This window comes from Periophthalmus magnuspinnatus, chromosome 19 (genome assembly GCF_009829125.3).
Source record: "Periophthalmus magnuspinnatus isolate fPerMag1 chromosome 19, fPerMag1.2.pri, whole genome shotgun sequence".
Classification (NCBI taxonomy): Eukaryota; Metazoa; Chordata; class Actinopteri; order Gobiiformes; family Gobiidae; genus Periophthalmus; species Periophthalmus magnuspinnatus.
This window is the reverse complement of record NC_047144.1, coordinates 4,455,436-4,475,091: the sequence shown is the minus strand read 5'-3', so window position 1 is coordinate 4,475,091 and position 19,656 is coordinate 4,455,436. Positions and strand designations below refer to the sequence as shown.

At 38.7% G+C, this 19,656-nt stretch overlaps 1 protein-coding gene across 4 annotated transcripts in view; it reads right to left on the bottom strand.

Moving 5' to 3' along the window:
- arhgap17a (Rho GTPase activating protein 17a) overlaps nt 1-19,656 on the bottom strand; it is a 43,362-nt gene that overhangs the window by 3,381 nt on the left and 20,325 nt on the right. For 2 of the 4 annotated variants that reach the window (XM_033984632.2, XM_033984629.2), the window contains exons 4-20: nt 18,910-18,942; nt 17,899-17,975; nt 16,263-16,374; nt 15,563-15,639; nt 15,359-15,476; nt 12,669-12,737; nt 12,406-12,487; nt 10,527-10,654; nt 8,717-8,828; nt 7,392-7,473; nt 7,227-7,307; nt 6,999-7,112; nt 6,313-6,404; nt 5,347-5,494; nt 4,423-4,680; nt 3,363-3,493; nt 38-580 (exon numbers count right to left, since the gene is read on the bottom strand). In XM_033984632.2, coding sequence (XP_033840523.1) covers nt 38-580; nt 3,363-3,493; nt 4,423-4,680; nt 5,347-5,494; nt 6,313-6,404; nt 6,999-7,112; nt 7,227-7,307; nt 7,392-7,473; nt 8,717-8,828; nt 10,527-10,654; nt 12,406-12,487; nt 12,669-12,737; nt 15,359-15,476; nt 15,563-15,639; nt 16,263-16,374; nt 17,899-17,975; nt 18,910-18,942 — 2,257 coding nt within the window. The remainder of the gene's footprint in view (nt 1-37; nt 581-3,362; nt 3,494-4,422; nt 4,681-5,346; nt 5,495-6,312; nt 6,405-6,998; nt 7,113-7,226; nt 7,308-7,391; nt 7,474-8,716; nt 8,829-10,526; nt 10,655-12,405; nt 12,488-12,668; nt 12,738-15,358; nt 15,477-15,562; nt 15,640-16,262; nt 16,375-17,898; nt 17,976-18,909; nt 18,943-19,656) is intronic. The other 2 variants (XM_033984630.2, XM_033984633.2) reach the window with 2 other exon arrangements.

Genomic DNA, 19,656 nt, shown 5'->3' with positions numbered 1-19,656 from the left:
AATCGGGTCGGGAGGAGGTCAGGACAGCGGATCTTACCCATCACTTTGTAGGCGGCAGCGCAGATCCCGTTGGTATCTGTGGGTACTCCTGATGTGCTCTGGGGCTGGGGAGGCGGGGGCACAGTGGGTCGGTTCCTGGGCCTGGGCACGGGTCTCGGGCGAGGAAGGGAGCCGGTGGAGAGGGTGGAGGGAGCAGAGGCATCCAGGGTGGAGGTCGGTGGTGGAGGGGTGTCTGGAGGGGTAGGGGTACCCGGTGGTGAGGGCTCAGTGCTGGGCTGATCGGGTGTGGTTACAGGGGCGAGGGTGGGGCTGGTAGACTGCGTGGGGGGTTCTGGAGGAGGGTGGCTGGGTGCTTGGATGGGGGTTTGGTTGTTGGAGTGGCGTCGCGGGGTGGCATTGGGCTGGGAAGAGGAGGGGGAGGGGCTAGGGGACATGGGGGAGTGGCTGCATTGGGGGCGGCTGCCGGGACTCGTGGGCTGGGCGGGGCCTGAAGGTGAGGCGTTGGAGTTTGAGGGGGTGCAGGGCTGGCTGGGGGGAGGGTTGGTGGGTTTGGGAGGAGCGGGCGCCTGCTTCTTGGTACCTGAAAAATGATGACAATGTTTAACATGAATTTAAAGCCACAGTAACATCTTCTCACCTGCCAACACTTTAAAGGGGCTGTACCGTAGACACATATATATATATATATACATACACACAGTACCAGAAGTTTACATGCACTATATAAAAAGACACATGTGCTTTTTGACATGTTTTAGGATTACCAAAATAATTTGTATTTGTTAAAAACCAGTACAATGAGAGAAGGATGTTTTTAGACAATATTTCATTACTTTCTTCAAAGCCAGAAATTTACACACAGCAAGATTACTATGCTTTTATAATTTAATAATAATAATCATAATAATTTAATAACAATTAATAATTTAATAATGTAATGACTTAATAACAATTAATAATTATAATTATTATGCTTTATTTGGGAGACCCAGATGATGATGTCATGTCTTTGGAAGATTCAGATGGGTTTATTGACAACATTTGAGTTAATTACAGACACACCTGTAGATGTATTGAAGGCACACCTGAAATACACTGCTTCTTTGTGTAACATCGTGGGAAAGTTAAAAAAAAATGAGTCAAGATATCAGGAAGAGAATTGTGGACTTGTACAAATCTGGTTCATCCTTGGGTGCAATGTCTGGGCCCCTAAAGGTGCCACATTCATCTGTTCAAACAATTATACACAAATAGAAAGACCATGGGAATGTCCAGCCATCACACTGCTCAGGAAGGAGACGTGATCTGTGTCTCACAGATGAACGTGCTTTGGTCTGAAGCTGGTAAAAGTGCGTCATTATCCACAAGGAAACGAGGACTGTACTGACATGGATTGAAAGGCCACTCTGCAGGAAGAAGCCATTATTCCAAAAGAAACATAAAAAAGCCAGATTAAAGTTTGCAAATGCACACAGGGAATGTTAAGGTGTTTGACCTTAACATTTTGGAGACAAAAGGAAAACTGAACTGTTTGGTCATAATGACCATAGTTTTGAAGTGGCCACCACAAAGCCCTGATCTCAATCCAAATGAAAATGTATGTGCAGATCTGAAAAGGCATGTGCGAGTAAGGTGGTCTATAAACTTGGCTCAGTTACACTAGTTCTGTCAGGATGGGCCAAAATTCCTGCCACACAACGATTGACCCACATCATAGAGTTTAAAGATAATGGTACCAAAATATTAATGAAATGTATTGACTTCTGACTTTGAAGAAAGTAATGAAAACTTCTCTCATTTTTCAGGCATTTAGTAAATAGAAATAATTTTGGTAATCCCAGTTGACCTACAACAGGAAATGTTTAGTCTAATTTCATGTCAGACAGTGAGAAAAAAGTGTATGTGTCTTTTTATGTAGTGTATGTGAACTTCTGGTTTCAACTACAGCTTTCAAACACAAAGTGAGCATGAATGTTAAATGGTTCCTTCAAGCCCTGACTGCAATTGACTTTTACTGACAAATCTCCGCCCCTCTCTCTGTAACTAATGCCATCAGGCTTGTCATTTTGGTCTTAAAATGTGTGTATTAAGGCAAGGTAAGTTAATTTGTATAGCAAATTTCATAATCATAGTACAACAAACCAAAACTTCAATAATCACAAATAATCATCATAAAATAAACATTAAAGAGAAGAGTGCAGAATAAAACCCTTTCAGTTTTGTTTTTTTTGCAGCTAAACAGAACAGTTTTGAGCCTGGATTTAAACATTGTCAAAGTAGAGGTCTGTCTCACATCTTCAGGAGACTGTTCCAGGTTTTATCTGCATAAAACTGAAACTCTGATTCTCCATGTTTAGTCCTGACTCTGGGACCAGCAGGAGGTCGGTCCCTGAAGTCCTCAGAGTGTGAGATGGTTCATGTGGCTCTAACATGTGGGAGATGTACTTTGGTGCTAGATTATGGAGAGACTTACACGCAAGCATTTTATGAACCCCATCTACATCATCCTGGGGTTTTTATTTTATTATTTTGTATCTAAATTAAGATATTAACATTAATAACAGTTCATCTTTTCCTCAGAGCCTATAACCCCCCACAAATGACTGCTTCCTCATTACTAGTTTTGTTTGTCGTGTCCTTGTTTTGTGTTACACTATTGTGAAGCATCTTTAAGTTATCGTGCAAATAACTATATAAAACCAATGTATTATTATTATTATTATTATTATTAAAATTATTACTAATCTGTTGCTTTCTTTCCCAACGGTTGCTCCTGCTAGCGTTAGCAACAGGTTGACTGACAGCCTTGTTGCTAAGCATTGACCCAAATATGGTCTTTGTTTGCAGATTAGCCACTACAACTGCTAGCATGCTAGCGACCGAAAGCTATGGGTGACGTCACACTCACTTCCACTACAACAAGTTTATTGACTGTACCCTATACCCTATATTTTAATGTAATTGTGTAAAATTCGTCTTGCCTCAGTGCCGATAAACAGTGGTCTCATTTTGGCCTTTAAAGTCAAAATGAGACCACTGTGGGCTGTCTGCATCCAATTATGAACTATTTTTATTGTCTACGAACCAAAAAGTAATGGTGCGCCGTTGGTATGCTAGTTGTTGTTAGCATTACCGTGAAAGTTGTGAAAATTTCTTATAAACTCATCACAGTGAATAATTACTATGCTCAGAATGCGTTAGGTAAATGAGAAACAGGTTTAGACCACTATTTAGACAGTTATTTTTTCACATTTTTTAAATCCGACACAGCGCCTTTAAACACCGATCTAATAATAAAACCAACTCAGAATGATTGTAGTGATGTATTGAAGTGATGTGTCGTGAATCTTTAGCTGACATACCTCTGCGTATCATGTGTGGGCTGGGCCCCGTGGGTCCGGCCCCGGGCGTCCCTGTGTTCAACTGCCCTCCTCTGTCAGAGCCTCTGTCAGAGCCGTTCCTCTGCAGTGTGGACTCGCGCTGCTTGGGGTTACTACAGAAGAACAGAACAAGAATTCTTTCAGCTTTCAGTTCATTTTACAAGTTTAACACTGACCCCAAATGTGGCTTGGTGCTGCTCAGATCAAAGGTGGTGAGTGCAGTTAAGATCAGCAGAAATGGCCTTGATTCATCTGAGAGTACAGTATGTGCACAACACTCAAGAATGCCTCCACACAAATACAATTCAAATACAATTCATCATCATGTAATGAAATACGCAATAAAATGCATTTTAATGCAAGTATTCAGCATACTACAACTAAATACATTTATAAAGTATTCTCCTCATAGAGCTACACACGCTAAGGGCTTTTACACAAGAGGCACCAGGTATCAAGGTCATCTGGGAGCACTAGTGTGGATGTGCTGCTGATTTCAATGCTGTGGAGCAGGTGCAGGAGCAGAGGAGGGGCTCCCAGACTGGAGTGTATTGTTCAGTGGACACACATGTCTACAGAAGCACTAATCACTGCAGGACATCATCAACGGATGGACAATATTGCAACTGAAGTATCAAATTGCAGCGATTGCAAATGATGGAGTAATAGAATGTTCACTACAAACAACAAAATATGCTGTTATTTAGGTTAAAAAAAAAGGTAAATGTAAATCTTCCATTGTGAAATGCATGCACTGCCACTGTGAACTTCGTAAATGATTTTAAAATAATTTGCATATCTAATTGCAGCTGCAACACTTGTCAAAAGAGCTGCAATCAGATCTCTAAAGTCATGCGGCCTTAACATTAATACAGTGAACAAAAGCTCAGATAAAGCAGTAGCCAATGACAGGAGCAGTGACAGGAACAGTGACAGGAGCAGTGACAGGAACAGTGACAGGAGCAGTGACAGGAACAGTGGCAGGAGCAGTGACAGGAGCAGTGACAGGAGCACCAACAAGAGCCATGAGCAGACCTCTTACCTGAGCTCCTCTGTGTGCTGTGCGAGGAGCTGCTGAGCTGCAGCCAGAGCTGCCAGGCTCTGGGCCAGGCTCTGCTGGGAGTCGGGCCCCAGGGCCCCTGTGTGCGGAGGGGATGGCTGCTCCCCCTGACCCTGTCCCTGACCCTGTCCCCCAGGCTCCACAGGGGGCAGGGGGGGCTGGAAGGCAGGGGACGTGTGCTGCTTTCTACCTATGGTGTTACTGGCTCTACGCAGCGTGTGCTCCGAGTGCTTAGGAGGGCTACAGCAGGAGCAGAGAGAGCAGACACACAGAGAGAGGACACCAGCAGTGATTAGAACATGATCAGACCCACCACCAAACAATCACCAGATCAAGTTAGAGCGAGAGGAGGAGGAGGCATGGGATTATCAGCTTTTTTTTTTTTCTATAGTACAATTACACATTTTTTACATTCATTTTGATTGTAATTGTAATTATTTTTAGTTTAAGTCTACAGAAATGTGATGCTAATTTAGTTGACTAACTTCATAATAGTTTTAGTCAAAATATATTTTATACTATGAGAAATTGTATTATGTTGCTTCATGTGCACATGTACAGACATGTTGTCAGGGCAGTGACTTTGTTTATGCTCTAGTTTGGGGCTCTGGGATTGAAAAGTGGAACTTGGCTCTAGTTTCCACTTGTTCCTTTTATTCATTCATGTTTAGTTTTTATTATCTGACAAAACATCTACTTTTAGTCATAGTTTTATGTTAAATTTAGTTATCATCACTTTTGATTTTGTTGTAGTCAGTAAAAATATGAAAACCATGTTAACAATGATCATAACCACATAATCCAATGCCTTCTTTGAAAGCAAAATCACCTCAGTAGTTTTCAAGATCAATAGTAAGCGATTAATACTAAAGAGCAGCTTTTCACACAGCAGGAGGCAGATCTCACTTGTCTTTGCGCGCTGTATCATTCTCTGGCCCCACCATGCTGCCGGGCCTCTTCCTCTCGATGGTACCACTCTCATAGTCCAGGTGGTTGTTGTGGTTGGACGCAGGGGTGGGCATCGCAAACATGCCTGATACATTAAACTCAACATCTGTGAAAAGGAGGTAAAGCAACATTTAGAACAGCCTCAATCAGAATGCAATTAAACAGTAACAGTAAAGAAGATGCATTGTGTTTTTTCAGGTAAATGGTATTAAAACTGGTCCAGTGACTTCTTGTCCAAAACGGAAGAACTGAGAAGCTCCATTTCTTTTATTGTTGAAAAATGTCTGTTACATTTTTGAACCTTACTTGTATGACCTAAGTAAGTGGGTGGAGACACATTTTTTGAACATTTAAGGCTCAAATGCAAGACAATACACGATTACTGAAACCGGTATGAAACAATCGAAAACAACTTTGACCAAGCTAATGATGATAGAACGTCATTTTAACAAGGTATTATGCATGATCATGTTCCCTCATCTAAAACATGCCTGGAGAGATTTTATATGTCATCTTTGCACATTTGTGTAATCTAGCAATCGGTCTCAGCACTATTTGAACCCTCCTTAACAGTAAAAATATATATATAAATGTCATTTTTATTCCTCGTTTCCTGTAGAGAAACATTTAAACTGTTGGTGTAATGTGTAGCCCAAACAAAAGAGCAGATTTGATGACTAAATTAAGACAGATGTTACCGCTGAACAAGCAGTTACACATGTTTGGCGAGACCAGGACAAAGAAATGGCAAAACATCAAGTCTAGACACATGCTCTCATTCAGTGTTCAAAAACAAGGCCATATGTCCATTCATTCTACAGAATTTTCCCACAGAGAACTACAATATATTTCTGCAGTGGATTTGATTAGTGGAGATAAGAGTTTGAGATTAGGAGGATGTTGTTGAGGTGAGCGAGGACATACCCTCTGGGAAGAACCAGTCAGCGTGCTGGATGATGGGCTCCACGATGGCCACCACATGCACAGAAGTAGCAGCAGCCATCTCAGCCAGGGTCCTGTGTAAATAAAGAATGTAATGATGTTGTAGTTTGTGATATAGTTTAAGTTTGTGGTGAATTTTGATAGCTCCTACATTTAAGTGATCACTTGACCACTGTCAGATTAAAATAAAAGTAAATTATTAAGATTATAATTAATAAATAATATTTTTGTATACTAAAAATTTTAACTGATATAGATTTTTTTTTTTTTTTGAGCTGATACAAATATTTGATATTCGTAGGACTTGTTGCTGTGGCTGATAATTGATATTTGCAGACTGGGAGTAACACATGGGCGCACAGAGACTGGGACATCTTTGAAAAATTTCAACTTTGAACCAATTCTGATATCTGGGAAATCTCTCTGAAATAGATATCGGAACAGATTCATCGTCCATCCATCCCTACTAAAAAATGTATTAGCGCTAATGCTAATTTGTTATAATTATAATTTGCAACATTTAGTGGCTAATTATACATGCTAGCCAGTACAAAATTAAACTGACTAATAGTTTATGCATATATCATAATCGGTGGCGTTAAGTATAACATGTCTTATGATCCACCTTGCTTTAATAATAATCATTTAACTCACTGTGTCACTCTTACCCTTCTGTTTTGGCCCAGAGCAGGTTGGGTCCCAGCACAATGGCGATGTTACTGGCATTCATCTTGTTGACTTCACTGTCTTGGGCCAACTTTGCAAGAAACTTCACTAAATACCTGTGAGAAAATACACACACACATATCCATACTGTACTCTTATTCCATCCACTTTTGGTTGTCACGGTTACTAAAAATACAAAAAACAAGAGCAAAAAAAAAAGCCATTCAGACCTAAAATTGGTTTTGTTGTTCTTTGGTAGCTTGTCACACACAACCCACAGAGCCTGTAGCCTCTTATCTGGATCGGACACACTAAAAGATAAATAATAAATCTTTAGTACCATATCCACTCATTTATAAGTCTCCATTATTTGCGGACATGTCTGTGTGCCTTGCCTCGACGCCTGGATCCAGTCGTCATAGAGCTGGTAGGTCATTAGCGGCTCTGGAAGTTCCCGCAGGTAGGATTTCAGCGCTCCTAAAAACACAAAAAAATCACAGACACGCGCTTGACGTTTCCCAGCCACGCTACTGTTTCATGGAAAATACAAGCAAGGGTTCATTTGTGCTGAAAGGAGGCAGTCTTTAGGAGCCAAGACAGGAATTCTGATACTTCCTTCAATTACAGCAGCATCATAAGACCTTTTCTATTTAGATTTGGTTGATTTGTGTCATTGCTTTAAATATACATCTTTATTCAAAACATATTATGCAACTTATAGACGTTTCACTTCCCCTATTTTTCCATTTTGGTGTTTTTCAGAGATTTAACTGACAAAAACTGGATTCACACCAATCTATTTTAATTCAAATAGAAAAAAAAAGAAAAAAAAAAACACAAAATAGGTAGGAGCTAGATAGTTTGTAAGTTGTTGTTGTTGACACTAGTACACTATATAACTTTCCGGTAAGATGGTCTACTATAGGGATTACTTTGCCTCCACAATATGGCATTAAACTTGTCTGTCTCCATGGAGTAAAGGAGCTGACACAACCAGGATAATTTACAGGTCAGATCTGTGAAGAGGCTCACTCTCTCACAGTAGGTAAATTTGTGTTTTTCAAACATTTTTAGGAACAACTAAACAGATGAGTTTAATGCCATGCTGTGAAATATTGCAGGCAAACGGTAATAACATTTCATTGGACACAGACAGACCATAGTCGACTAGAAAAGTTACTTAGTGCACCTTTAATATGAATCATAAATTATGTTTGCATTCATCCATGGGTTTCAGAATGATGAAAGATTAGGACAGTTGTCATGGCAATTAATAATTCTAAATGAAATATTATAGAACAGGAAGCCACAGATTGGTGAGATTTTGGGTACTAAAAGATAAAATATTTTGTTTTGAATTGTTAATTGTTAATTGATAATCACTCTGAAACTCACGAATCTACACAACCAATCTACACCTTTACTACTTTCTACATTTTATATAAACGTGGAATGTCTCAAATGTATGAAGTAAGTTGTATGGAATTATGTAGCAAACAAAAAAAAAAGAAATAATTTTTTAAAATATATTTTAGATTCAAATTCCTGACAGTATCCACCCTTGCTTTATTGTAAATTTTATATATCGTCCATAGTTTTGATGCCTTCAGTGAGAATAATCATGAAGATAAAGAAAAAACATAGATGAAAAATTGATGAAAGTGTGTCTAAACTTTTGACAGGTAGTGCACACGTATAATAGTACATCATGTTTTTATACCAGCTACAGCGTGTGGGTCAGAATAAAACTCCTCTAGTTGCGACGTGGAGCAGTCCAGCGCCGCCTTTAGCTTCTTTAGCTTCGATGCTCCGGCTGCTATTCTGAACAGACCCTGCATAGACAACAAACACACAATAATCAACAAAAAGTACAACCATTTAAATGTACTCCCCCCACACACAGACACAGACACACATGTACTCATTACACATAAGCACTTTATCAAATAGCTACAATATAAACTAGACCAGCTGCGCATAATGAACCCTTTGCATTGAGTCATAATAAACCCTTTGCTTTGACGCACAATACAGAATACAAGTCCCCTACACACATACACTTTCTATGTAGCAACCACAATCTGATTAACGACCAGGAGACAAGTCTGCCCCATTGTGTTTAGGGCGGGAGGAGTCCATAGTATAAATCTTGTGAGCGGACACAAAAGTGCTTCCCGTTTACACTGGTTTAGACTTCAGATGTGAATAAACAACAGGCGGTTATGTCACAAGCAGGAGAGCATGTGACTACAAAGGGTGACCGCAGCACTTCTCACAGACAGGGTAAGGCGAGGGTTAAACATTGACCGAATACACATTTAGTAAGACTAGGACTTTAGTAGAACTTGAGCAGAAATTGGGGTTAGTGTTTGTTCAGAATAAAAATAAGCAAGAATTTCCCCACTCCGAGCCAAATCCATAAAAGAAAAATATAAAATAGCTGATTTTTTTCCTTTTTTCCCCATTTGTTGCATTTGATGTCTAATAAACACATCCTTAACAAACATCTTGAATATAAATACACTACCAGGCAGAAGTTTAGACACACTTTTTCATTTTTTTCTTTATTTCCATGACTATTTACATTTATAGATTCTCACTAAAGCCATCAAAAGTATGAAAGACGCATATGGAATGTAGTAAACAAAAAGTAAACTCAAAATAACTCAAAAAGCCTCCCTTCGCTTTGGGCACTGGTTTGCACTTTTAGCATCTCTTGACGCTGACAAGGCACACCTGTGAACTGAAAACCATTTCAGAGAACTTCATTGTGAAATCTTTGAGAGAAGGCCAAGGTTTTGCAGAGATTTGGACAAAGCAAAGGGTGGCTACTTTGAGGATTTGAATATAAAAGATAAAAGTTATATAGTTGAGTTATTTCTCTTTTTTGCTACATAACTCCATATATCCTGCATCATATATTTCATGTTTCCCATAATGAAATGTAGAGAGTACAGTGAGAAGGTGTGTCCAAAGTTTTGACTGGTAGAGTACATCTACATCTAGATATACTTTTTTATGCCTGCTTTTTTTTTCTCCTATTGATTTGTGTTTTATAATAACAAATATTAGGGCAGGAAAGTATGATAAGAGTTAAATGCATTTTATAGCCCTGATTCTATATTATTACCAAGATCATATTAAAAATGTTTTCGGGTCATTAACGGTCTACATACTTGGTTCTGGTTAGGGTTTAATCATATTATTAGCAATTAAAGAAAGTAATTACCATGAAACTACCATATTAACTTAAAAAGACATGTTATTTCTATACAGTTACCGTGTTATTATCGTGCATGCAGGAAAATAAAGTGCCATTTATTGTTATGCATTCACTCAGTTTCCATCTGAACTTCAATCTCCACTTCAAGTATTCTTTTTTTTCTTAAATAAAAACTGATGTTGACCCAGTATATTAGGCAACAGGCTCAAAATGCATTGTTGAACACTGTGACTAAATGATTGCTTTCTTGTTGCATCACACAGTAATAAGTGGGTTCCATTAGAAGCATTAGTATTCTCTTCCTCACCTCCTCCTTCATGCCGGTCTCCAGCAGCATCATGACACAGGCCTCTAAGGGCAGAGCGATCTCCCTCCCACTTCTCTTCAGGTGCTCCTCCAGCCCTGTGCCAAACGCCGGCTTCTCCGTCCAAGAGTCTGTGCACATCCAGAGCACATTATACTACAAACAGCTGTTTGTTTGAACTCTTACATTTAAAATCCAACCCTTTTCTTATGGGTAGGTGCTGCTGTCCATTTTCCTGGCTCTTGTTAACTGGTCTCTAGACTTGTAAGTGGTTAAAGATGCACTATGTAACTTTTAGTGTCCATTGAGATGTTACTGCTTTGCCTGGAATGTTCTATACTATGGCATTAAACTTGCATTTATTCCATTAGGTGTTTTATTGCAAAAGAATACCTTGAAAACAAAACATTCTTACTATGAGCAAACTCGACTCTTCTGACCCATAACTTTGCCCGGTGGATCGCCTTCTTGTTTCCACGGAGATAGAAATGTTTAATGCCATACTGCCGAACATTCCAGGAAAAGCCATAACATCTCCATGGAGACAAGCAAACGGCTGACCTTTCACCAGAACTGTTGCACTACGGACTTTTAAATGACAGATCTGTGAGTCAACAAGGTCTGGAGCACTTTTTTAGTCATCATTTGAACCACAGGGAGCTATAAAATTTATACTAACCATATGTTTGTGTTGTGTCTTTGGTGGATAGAAATGCTACAGGGATTGTGTGAATGGGGGAGAGGGCACAGGCCAGGTGGGGGAGGAGAGGGAGTGGAGGGGGGGCATGTATGGAGTTTGTGAGTCATCCCCACATGCTGATAAACCAAAGCCGACTGTTCTAGACCACATGTTAGCGCAGAAAAAAAATATACTCACAGAACAAAATACCACAGAAAGATGGCAGGACAAATAAATGATTGGAGTGAAGACAAAGGACTATTCTTTAATATTAACCGCACGGTAGGAGCCCAGTGCCTACCAAAACAAACCAGGGTGATGTAACTACAGGACTCTGCTTAGTAAAATAAAACTCCTGGAACTAGCGCTTACACTTGAGGGACTAACAGGAAAGTCTATGTTTAAAGTGGCAGCACCAAAACAGGAAGGAGAAAATGCCGACTGAGAATAAGGTGTAAACAAACCAGGAGGTCAGCCCTAGTAAAGCCCACAGTAGCACTTTTGTATTGACATATTTGACAGGTTAACCCCTTAACACCCGACGTCTCTTATTTGCAACAAACCTAACTGTGTAACAGTACAACCAACATGGTAAAGTTATTCCACCTTTGAAAAAACTTAAAACTTGTAAAATGTTAAAATGTGACTTATACAACCTGTAAATTCCAACCAGTGTGTCACATTCCCCCCCAGATAACCAAAATCAAGTAAATAGGAATTATAGTTTTTAATTTATATTATTTTTTGGGACTGGGACTGAGAAAATATAATTCCAATGGCTTCAAATACATAGAGTATATTTATTTATAAAATTCCTTCAAATTACATCAAAACATATTTCGCATAATTCCGAGCTGCTTTAATGTGGTTTCAGTCTTTTTGTCCCTTTTTAAACACATTTCAGTCATTTTTAATTATGCTTTACAATGATTTAGAACTGGTTTGGTTAGTTCTGCCTTGGGGGAAGATCCAGTTCTGTTTTGACCTGATTTAGACTCAGTTCAGTCAGGACATGAATAATGAATTCATGGTTTAAAAATTGGTTTCAGTGCAATTTCATGCTTCAGAAGAGGTGAGAGGTGTGACAGTTTTTCAATAGAAAGTGAATTGGAGCCAGAAGCACGCCCTTGCTCACTTCCTATTTGGAAAGCAGTGGTTAGCAGGTTAGGTCAGTCCATTTATATATACAGTCCATGGTTATACCTTGTTGGGCTTGAATGGTGGGCAGCACTGTCTCCAGAACTGTCAAAGACTTTCGGTGGTAGTCGGCCTGGGCCTCTAAAAGCTGCAGGAAACAGAGAGACAGTCAGAGTGAGTGAGTGTGAGTGTGTGTATGTGTGTGTGTTTGTGACCACATAAGAAGGGTCATAAAAAAGTACACGGCTGCTAAATAAACAAGAGCGACAAGCCAGGCCTGTGTTCCTTGTCACAGCTGCACACGCTCCCACAGAGAGTACAAGACTTACTGTGACAAAGTAGCGGGCATAGTCCCCTTCTTTGGATGAGAAACTGTACATGTCTGCTGCCAGCTGGTCCTATAAGCATAAAAACACATATTTAAAGAGACACGTTATAACGTTATTGTCAAAAACATACCTGGAGTTGTATTTTGTTGCAATCATATTTGGTTTAGTAACAAAAGTAGTTGGTTTGTCTCGGGTTGTGACAATTAATTTGAATTGCAACAAGAGTCTGGTGTTAGTACAATATTAAAATTTCAAACTTGACTTTGACACCAAGGAATAGACTTGATACTCAATACCGGGACTGGGAATGGGACTTCTTAGTATTGATACTTGCTCAAATGAGTATCCACTTTTGATACTAGTTTTAGTATAATTTAGTATCTTGTTTTTGATATTTTAGACAACCCTACTATAGTCAACTATTAAAATAATCATAATTGTATTTTGCACAATAAATACCCTAAAACACATCAAAAGACCATTGGCATCAAAATCAAAATGTCAAAAAGTAATTAAACATTTCTGCATGTAGTCAATGATAATATTTATTTGTAAATATTATCTATGTATTCTCTATCCATTTCAACCTTTATTTGGTCAAAAGCTTTTTTTTTTTTTTTTTTTTTTATCTCAATCTACAACAGTAATAACCGTGACTAGTCAACTACTAAAATAATTGGTAGTTGCAGCCTTATTTGTTTCCAAAGGCCTGTCACAAAAATTACTAGATAAACTTCAATAAATTCAATAAATTCAATAAATGACATTTGTGAGGTCGTCCTACTCAAATAAGCTACTTTGTGTTTATTAAAGTCCATGCACTTTCATCTTCACTTTCGCATCTGAACAGCTAAGCCATTTTACCCTGAGTAGACATTGTTTAGGGCCAACTAAGGTATTTTTTGTAGTACTACAGGTAATCCCAACATTAAGGTGTTTAAAGTAATTCAAAAAGCCTGAATGACACATAATACAGGACATTTACTGATGCAATACAAAGCAACTAATGAGTATTTCAGATGGCACCAGTTGGAGCACCAGTGGTTAGGCTAATCCACAGCACTTTGGGTCATTAATCTGCGCTCTTGGCAGTGCTCGATGGGACTAAGAGAAAAGAAGAGAGGAAAGGAGAGGAGAGGAGGAGGAAGCACAAGGCCCCATGCTTCCTGGACTTAACGGGGCTTACAGCTGACCACACACACTCTTATGTTGGGTTTCCATGCTATTTGGGGATCTTATATTGACTCGATTTTCTGAGACTGATCCTAATCTTACCGATAAATACTACTTGCCTAATCTTAACCTTAACCGTAACCTTAACCTATTTAACCCTATTTTAACCCAGGTCCCCATGACGTAAGTGTGTGTGTACAGATTTTAGTCCCCACAATGTGATAAATACATGTCCACACACACACATTGCTGACGGGGCTGTTTAGTCTCATGTGGACATACTACTGGGTCAGAGGGCTCCGGGTCGAGGAGTTACATAAAAGGTTAGAAACTAGAACTGACTTTGTTTACAAGGGCAGTGGTTTTCATAATTTGGTATAATTTGCAGGTTTCTTTAGGTGGTACTCTGGGGCCGCATCACAATTCTACTCTGTCATTGCCAGCCTTGATTCCTCAGTTGTAAATCATGTCCATCATTGTGTTCTGCGTCCTGATTGGTTAAGGGACTGTAGACCATTGTCCATCAGTCTCCTCCGTGCCGTGTCTCCTGTACAGCACAGAATGTGTTCAGACAAATTCACATAAATGTTGGATCGTTTTCTCCCCGACAAAACCCACAATGTCGATGAAACGTTCTGCGCCTTCGAAGGTTTGAACTTTGAGAGTGTTTAAACAGAAATGTGAGAAAATGTTAATACCTTTCTGAGAAAAGTGTATAAAGTGTGTGGTGAGGGGTTTTACAGCTGCAAAACATATAATAATTGTAAAAAATAAAGCTGATACTTCGTGGATTTCGCCTATTGTGGGTTATTTTTAGAACGTAACCCCCACGATAAACGAGGGACCACTGTACATATATTTTGTTACCGTTTGCCTTTGGACACATCCTTGTTTAGTCATGGTTTAGTCCTATTTTATACCAGTTCAGCCCTCAATGAGACCTGGTATAGATTTGGCGGTAATCCAAATCCAAATTCGGTATCACTTTAGTCTATGGACCACATATTAGTGGTAACTGGTAGACAGGCTAGTTGTTATTCAGCTATTAGTTAGTATTATATATAAAACAGTAAAGTTTTGCTGTCATGGTAATACTAACAACAACTAGCATGCCAACTTCATGATTCTCGGACAATAAAACATTTTATAATTTGAAGCCCATAGAAAACAGCAAACTTATTTAATTTTAAACAATGTATCTGTACTGGAGCAGGACAAGTTTTCATACATGGAAGTCTAAATTCACGATGCACTGTGTTTACAAACCACTGTACTAGGAATTCCTTGCATCATTTAAAAACAACCACTAATTTCCCACAATCCCCCTGACCTGTCACTTCAGCATTCCAAGATATTTAACAAGCCATACATTTTCCGAGATGACTACAGTTCTCAAATTTCAGTGCTAAAAGTAAATGAGTGGTAGTTAACCTCAAGCCGTCCTACTGACCCGTGGTACAAGAGACTGGGGTAATGTTACCATGGTGATATGTACAAAGATGGATGCCTTCAAGTACCTTACAGAGCTCCACTTTGTTCATGGCTTCATCCATCTCCTCCTTCAGCAGGTCCGCTTTGGCCGTCAGTGCTTGGGTGTTAGTTCCTGAGATTATGGACTTGGTTGCCTGCAACCATCTGAGATACAAAAGATAGGAGGACTTTTAGAGAATAAGTTATAAAAGAAGAAAGAGATAATCAGCAGTAGAAATATTTAAAGTGACCTAGCTCGAGCAGAATCGTAGTCTAACACTAGTTTGGCCAGCTGTTTCCTTTGCTTGAGGATGTTGGGGATGTCCACCTATAAATATGTTTAAAAACAAGATGAAAAGTTGTCAATAGATAAAATTAAAAATATATTTTAAAAAATCCACAATAATAAACATACATTTTCTTTTTGAATAATATGGTAGAGGGAATTCATTTCAGAGAAATCATTCTCATCCTTATGAAAAGTCATGTCTCCATTATTCCTAATTTCCTTGCAAAAAATCTATTGTAAAGGAAATTAGGGGAGAAATTTAGGGGAGATGCAGTTGGAAACCCAGCTGGACCCATTTCTTGCAAGAAATACACTCTTTGTCACTGCTTCAACATTCATCAGAGCCTACAAAAGCAGTCTTGTTCAACAACTCTATACATCTGTACATTTTGCACATTTTTCATTGAATTATTCAGATTTTATGCTCGCTTTAAGAATAGTTTTTATCTGTTTTTTCCCCTTCACAAATCAATAATGAGTGTCTAAGTGGAAGTGAAACACAATTTGAACGCAAAGTAATTATCACACTAAAAGCAAGAATAATACTAAACAGAACAGCTTTGAAACAGTAGAATATCTAGAAACAAAATATTACGGTATATAATAAAAAATGCAATGACAGTACAGTCCATTGAAACATAATATTTGAGCGTGTTCCTGACCTCCGCGAGCTGGCTCAGAGGGTCCAAGACGTCCTTTTCCAGCTGTAGCTCGTGTTGCATCAGCTCTGAAGCCAAGCCATTCTCTGCATCTCCACACACCTCCATCATCTTCCTGTAACATTTCACAAAGTACAGATTTATTACAATAGGTTTCAATCATTCAAATCACTCTAGCTTAAAATGGAGCTAGAGGACAGGTCAGCGTTCTGTGGTGGAATTAGCGGTTTATTGCACCTGGTTTATGGTAAATACTGGGCCTATACACATGAAACAAGTGGAGCTAATACCTGAAAAACAGTGAATCTCCCATAGAGTTATATGTCCTCCATTTGAAATGATGACGTTATCAAATTATAGAACATTAACACAACCTACGATGAGGTTTTCTGTTGAAATACCTTTGTAAAAACACAATGATGACATCTGTGTTGCCTTCTCTCCAGTCAATATATGAAACTAAACCAGGTCAGCGTGATGTCACCCGACCTCACTGCCAAAAGCCCAACCTTGATCAGAGAGGCAAGCTGGAATTCTGCATTTCAATGTGAGCTATATAAATAAAACTTTAATTCCCCTGTGTATAAACAGAAATCTATCATCTATTCTAACATGTGTTCACTCAGGGTGGATGCAGTAAAATCTAATGTTTTTTCATGCCCTACAATGTCACAAAGTTCTTTTTTTATACCACAAACAAATGTCTTTAGAAATAATGAATGCATTGATAATTCATCAATCATTGGAGCAATTGCAATATACAGTGGAATATCAAAAATTAGATACTACTCGATGCAAAAACTTGATTCAAAACCAGATACTCATTTGAGTTGGTATCGACACTAAAAAAGTCACATTCACAGAAATGAACATTTCCTCAATAGTTTTAGAAGGACCTTGAGCTGAATCAGAACAAGTTTAACACCACATGATAATATAAAAGAAAGTACTAGGATTTAATGTTGAAATAAGGAGGCGATGACACTTTTTCTTGAGGCAATAGAATGTCATTGTGGTATCTGTATCGAGTATCAAGTATCCAGTCTATTCCTAAAAATCTAAATCGAGTTTGAACTTTTAGTGCTGCATGGAGATGCTATTGCTTTCCCTGTGTCTACAGTATGGCATTTAACTTTTCTATCTCCAAAGGGACAAGCAGGGGACACGACCAGGTCAAGTTACAAGTCAGATCTGTGGAGAAGTAGCGGAGGAAGAATGTTTTTCAAGATATTTTTACCTGTACATATATTTAATGCTATACTGTTGAACATTTCAAGCAACAGAATAATATCTCCATGGTGTCAGACCCCACACATGAAAAGTGCACCTTTAATACTGCTACTACAAATGTCTAGCTACTCGCAGATCTACTTTCTGTTCCTCTTTATTTCCAGACAGTCACACATCCTGAAACTAATTGATTGTGTTTTGTTTTTCAAAAGTCCAGTTAATTCCAAAACAAAAAGGGGCCTGGCTGCTCCTCCCGAAATGTGTGGCCTCGTATTTCACAGTCTCTGGGTTGCTGGATTGCTCCATATAGCAGCCATATAGCAACAGTCGCCGGTGTGTGTGTGTGTGTGTGGGGGGGTGTGTGTGTGTGTGTGTGTGGCAATGGGCTGTCAATCAATGCCAAACTCACCCTATCAACGAGTCCTCTCCAAGCTGGCTCCCGCTCTCTACCATCGCCTGGGACAACGCTGTCAGAGGGAGCTTTTTCTAGAGGGAAGAAAAGCACAAAGTTTAAGTTAGCATTGTAAAAGTGCCAGCTCAACTGTAAAAAAAAGTGAAAGGTTAATAAAAAGAATACAATGATCTACAAATCTCATTAAACCAAATATATATTAAATAATAGCTCATGTTCGACCACTCAAATTTGATGAAGCCTTGAAAAACATAATACAATTTTGAAGATTCAAAGATCATCTTAAAGCCCCATTATGCAATTTTTCCAAAAATCTACTAAAATAAAAGCATGTTTTTTCATGATGGATGTTTTTATTGCACTGAAAAAACATGCAACCTTTCTGTGAGTAGGTGTGCATCTCCACAAACCTGACTCTTATTTGGCCTTCTCCTATTTGTTTCCATGGAAATGGTGTTGCTTTAGCTATGATATTCCACAGTATGGCATAAAACATGTCTACGTCCAAGGAGAATGTTCTGAAGTTTGGTTTTAACTTCCTATTTCCATGGAATCATGCACTTGACTTTAGACCCCCAGAAAGTTACATACTATCACTAATGAGATTTGCTTTCTATTGTTTTACATTACAATTTGCAGAGTGCCAACCATTTTGAAATCGCAGTTGTGCTAAAATTATAAGAACAACATCAATTTCTACGACAGAATGGAAATTGATAGGATTTTCCATTTCCCGAGGAAGAACCAGGAAGAGGAAGAGAGCAGGCCGTGCTACAGGAGGAAAAGTGTAAGGCGCATTCAAGGGAAGAGAAACATTTATCAAATCTGACAGCAGCCATTTTGTGCTGTACTTTTATAATGCTTTAGGTTTCCTGTTTTTTTACTAAAGAGACCCAAAGGGAAAGTGTCATGCAAAGAATGAATTGGAGTGAACTAAAGCTGACAGATGTGTAAATGGAAGGTAGCACAGGGGGGAGACTAAGGCCAATGTAAATATTGTGTGGTTACCTGACCATTTCCTGTATACAGACGGGGTACGGACTGTGAGATGTGGGGTACAGAAACACAGGAAATCATCACAAGTCTTTATAAGGTTATAGATAAGTCTACAATCATTAGGTTACACTACCAGTCAAAAATGTTGACACACTTTTTCATGTATGTTTTGTCTTTGACATTGTAGATTCTCACTGAAGGCATCAAAGCTACGAATGAACACATGTGGAATATGGTAAATAAGAATAAACTCAAAATAACTCAAAACTTGTTTTACATTTTTTTTAAATAGTTTTTTTTTTTAATGTTTGCTTTGATGACTGGTTTTCACACTCTTGACATTCCATTAATGAACCCTGACAAGGCACCTGTGAAGTGAAAACCATTTCATGGAACTTTATCAGGACGATGGACACAGAGAAGGCCAAGGGTTTGCAGCGCTGTCAACAAAGCAAAGGCTGGCTACTTTGAGGAATTTGAATCTAAAATATACAAATATATTTAGTTGAGTTTTTTTCTACATAATTTCATACATCTTGCATTGTATATATAATGTCTTCTGTATGTATTTAAAATGTACAGTAGTAAACATAAAGAAAAGAAAAAACACTGAATGAATAGGTGTGTCCAAACTTTTGACTGGTGAACACATAGTGATAATTAACATGTATGGGAGGTGAAATGATTCAAGTGACAATTATTGATAATATGTCATTCCAGGCTGTACTGGCAAAAACAGGGATCATTAAATACGATTAA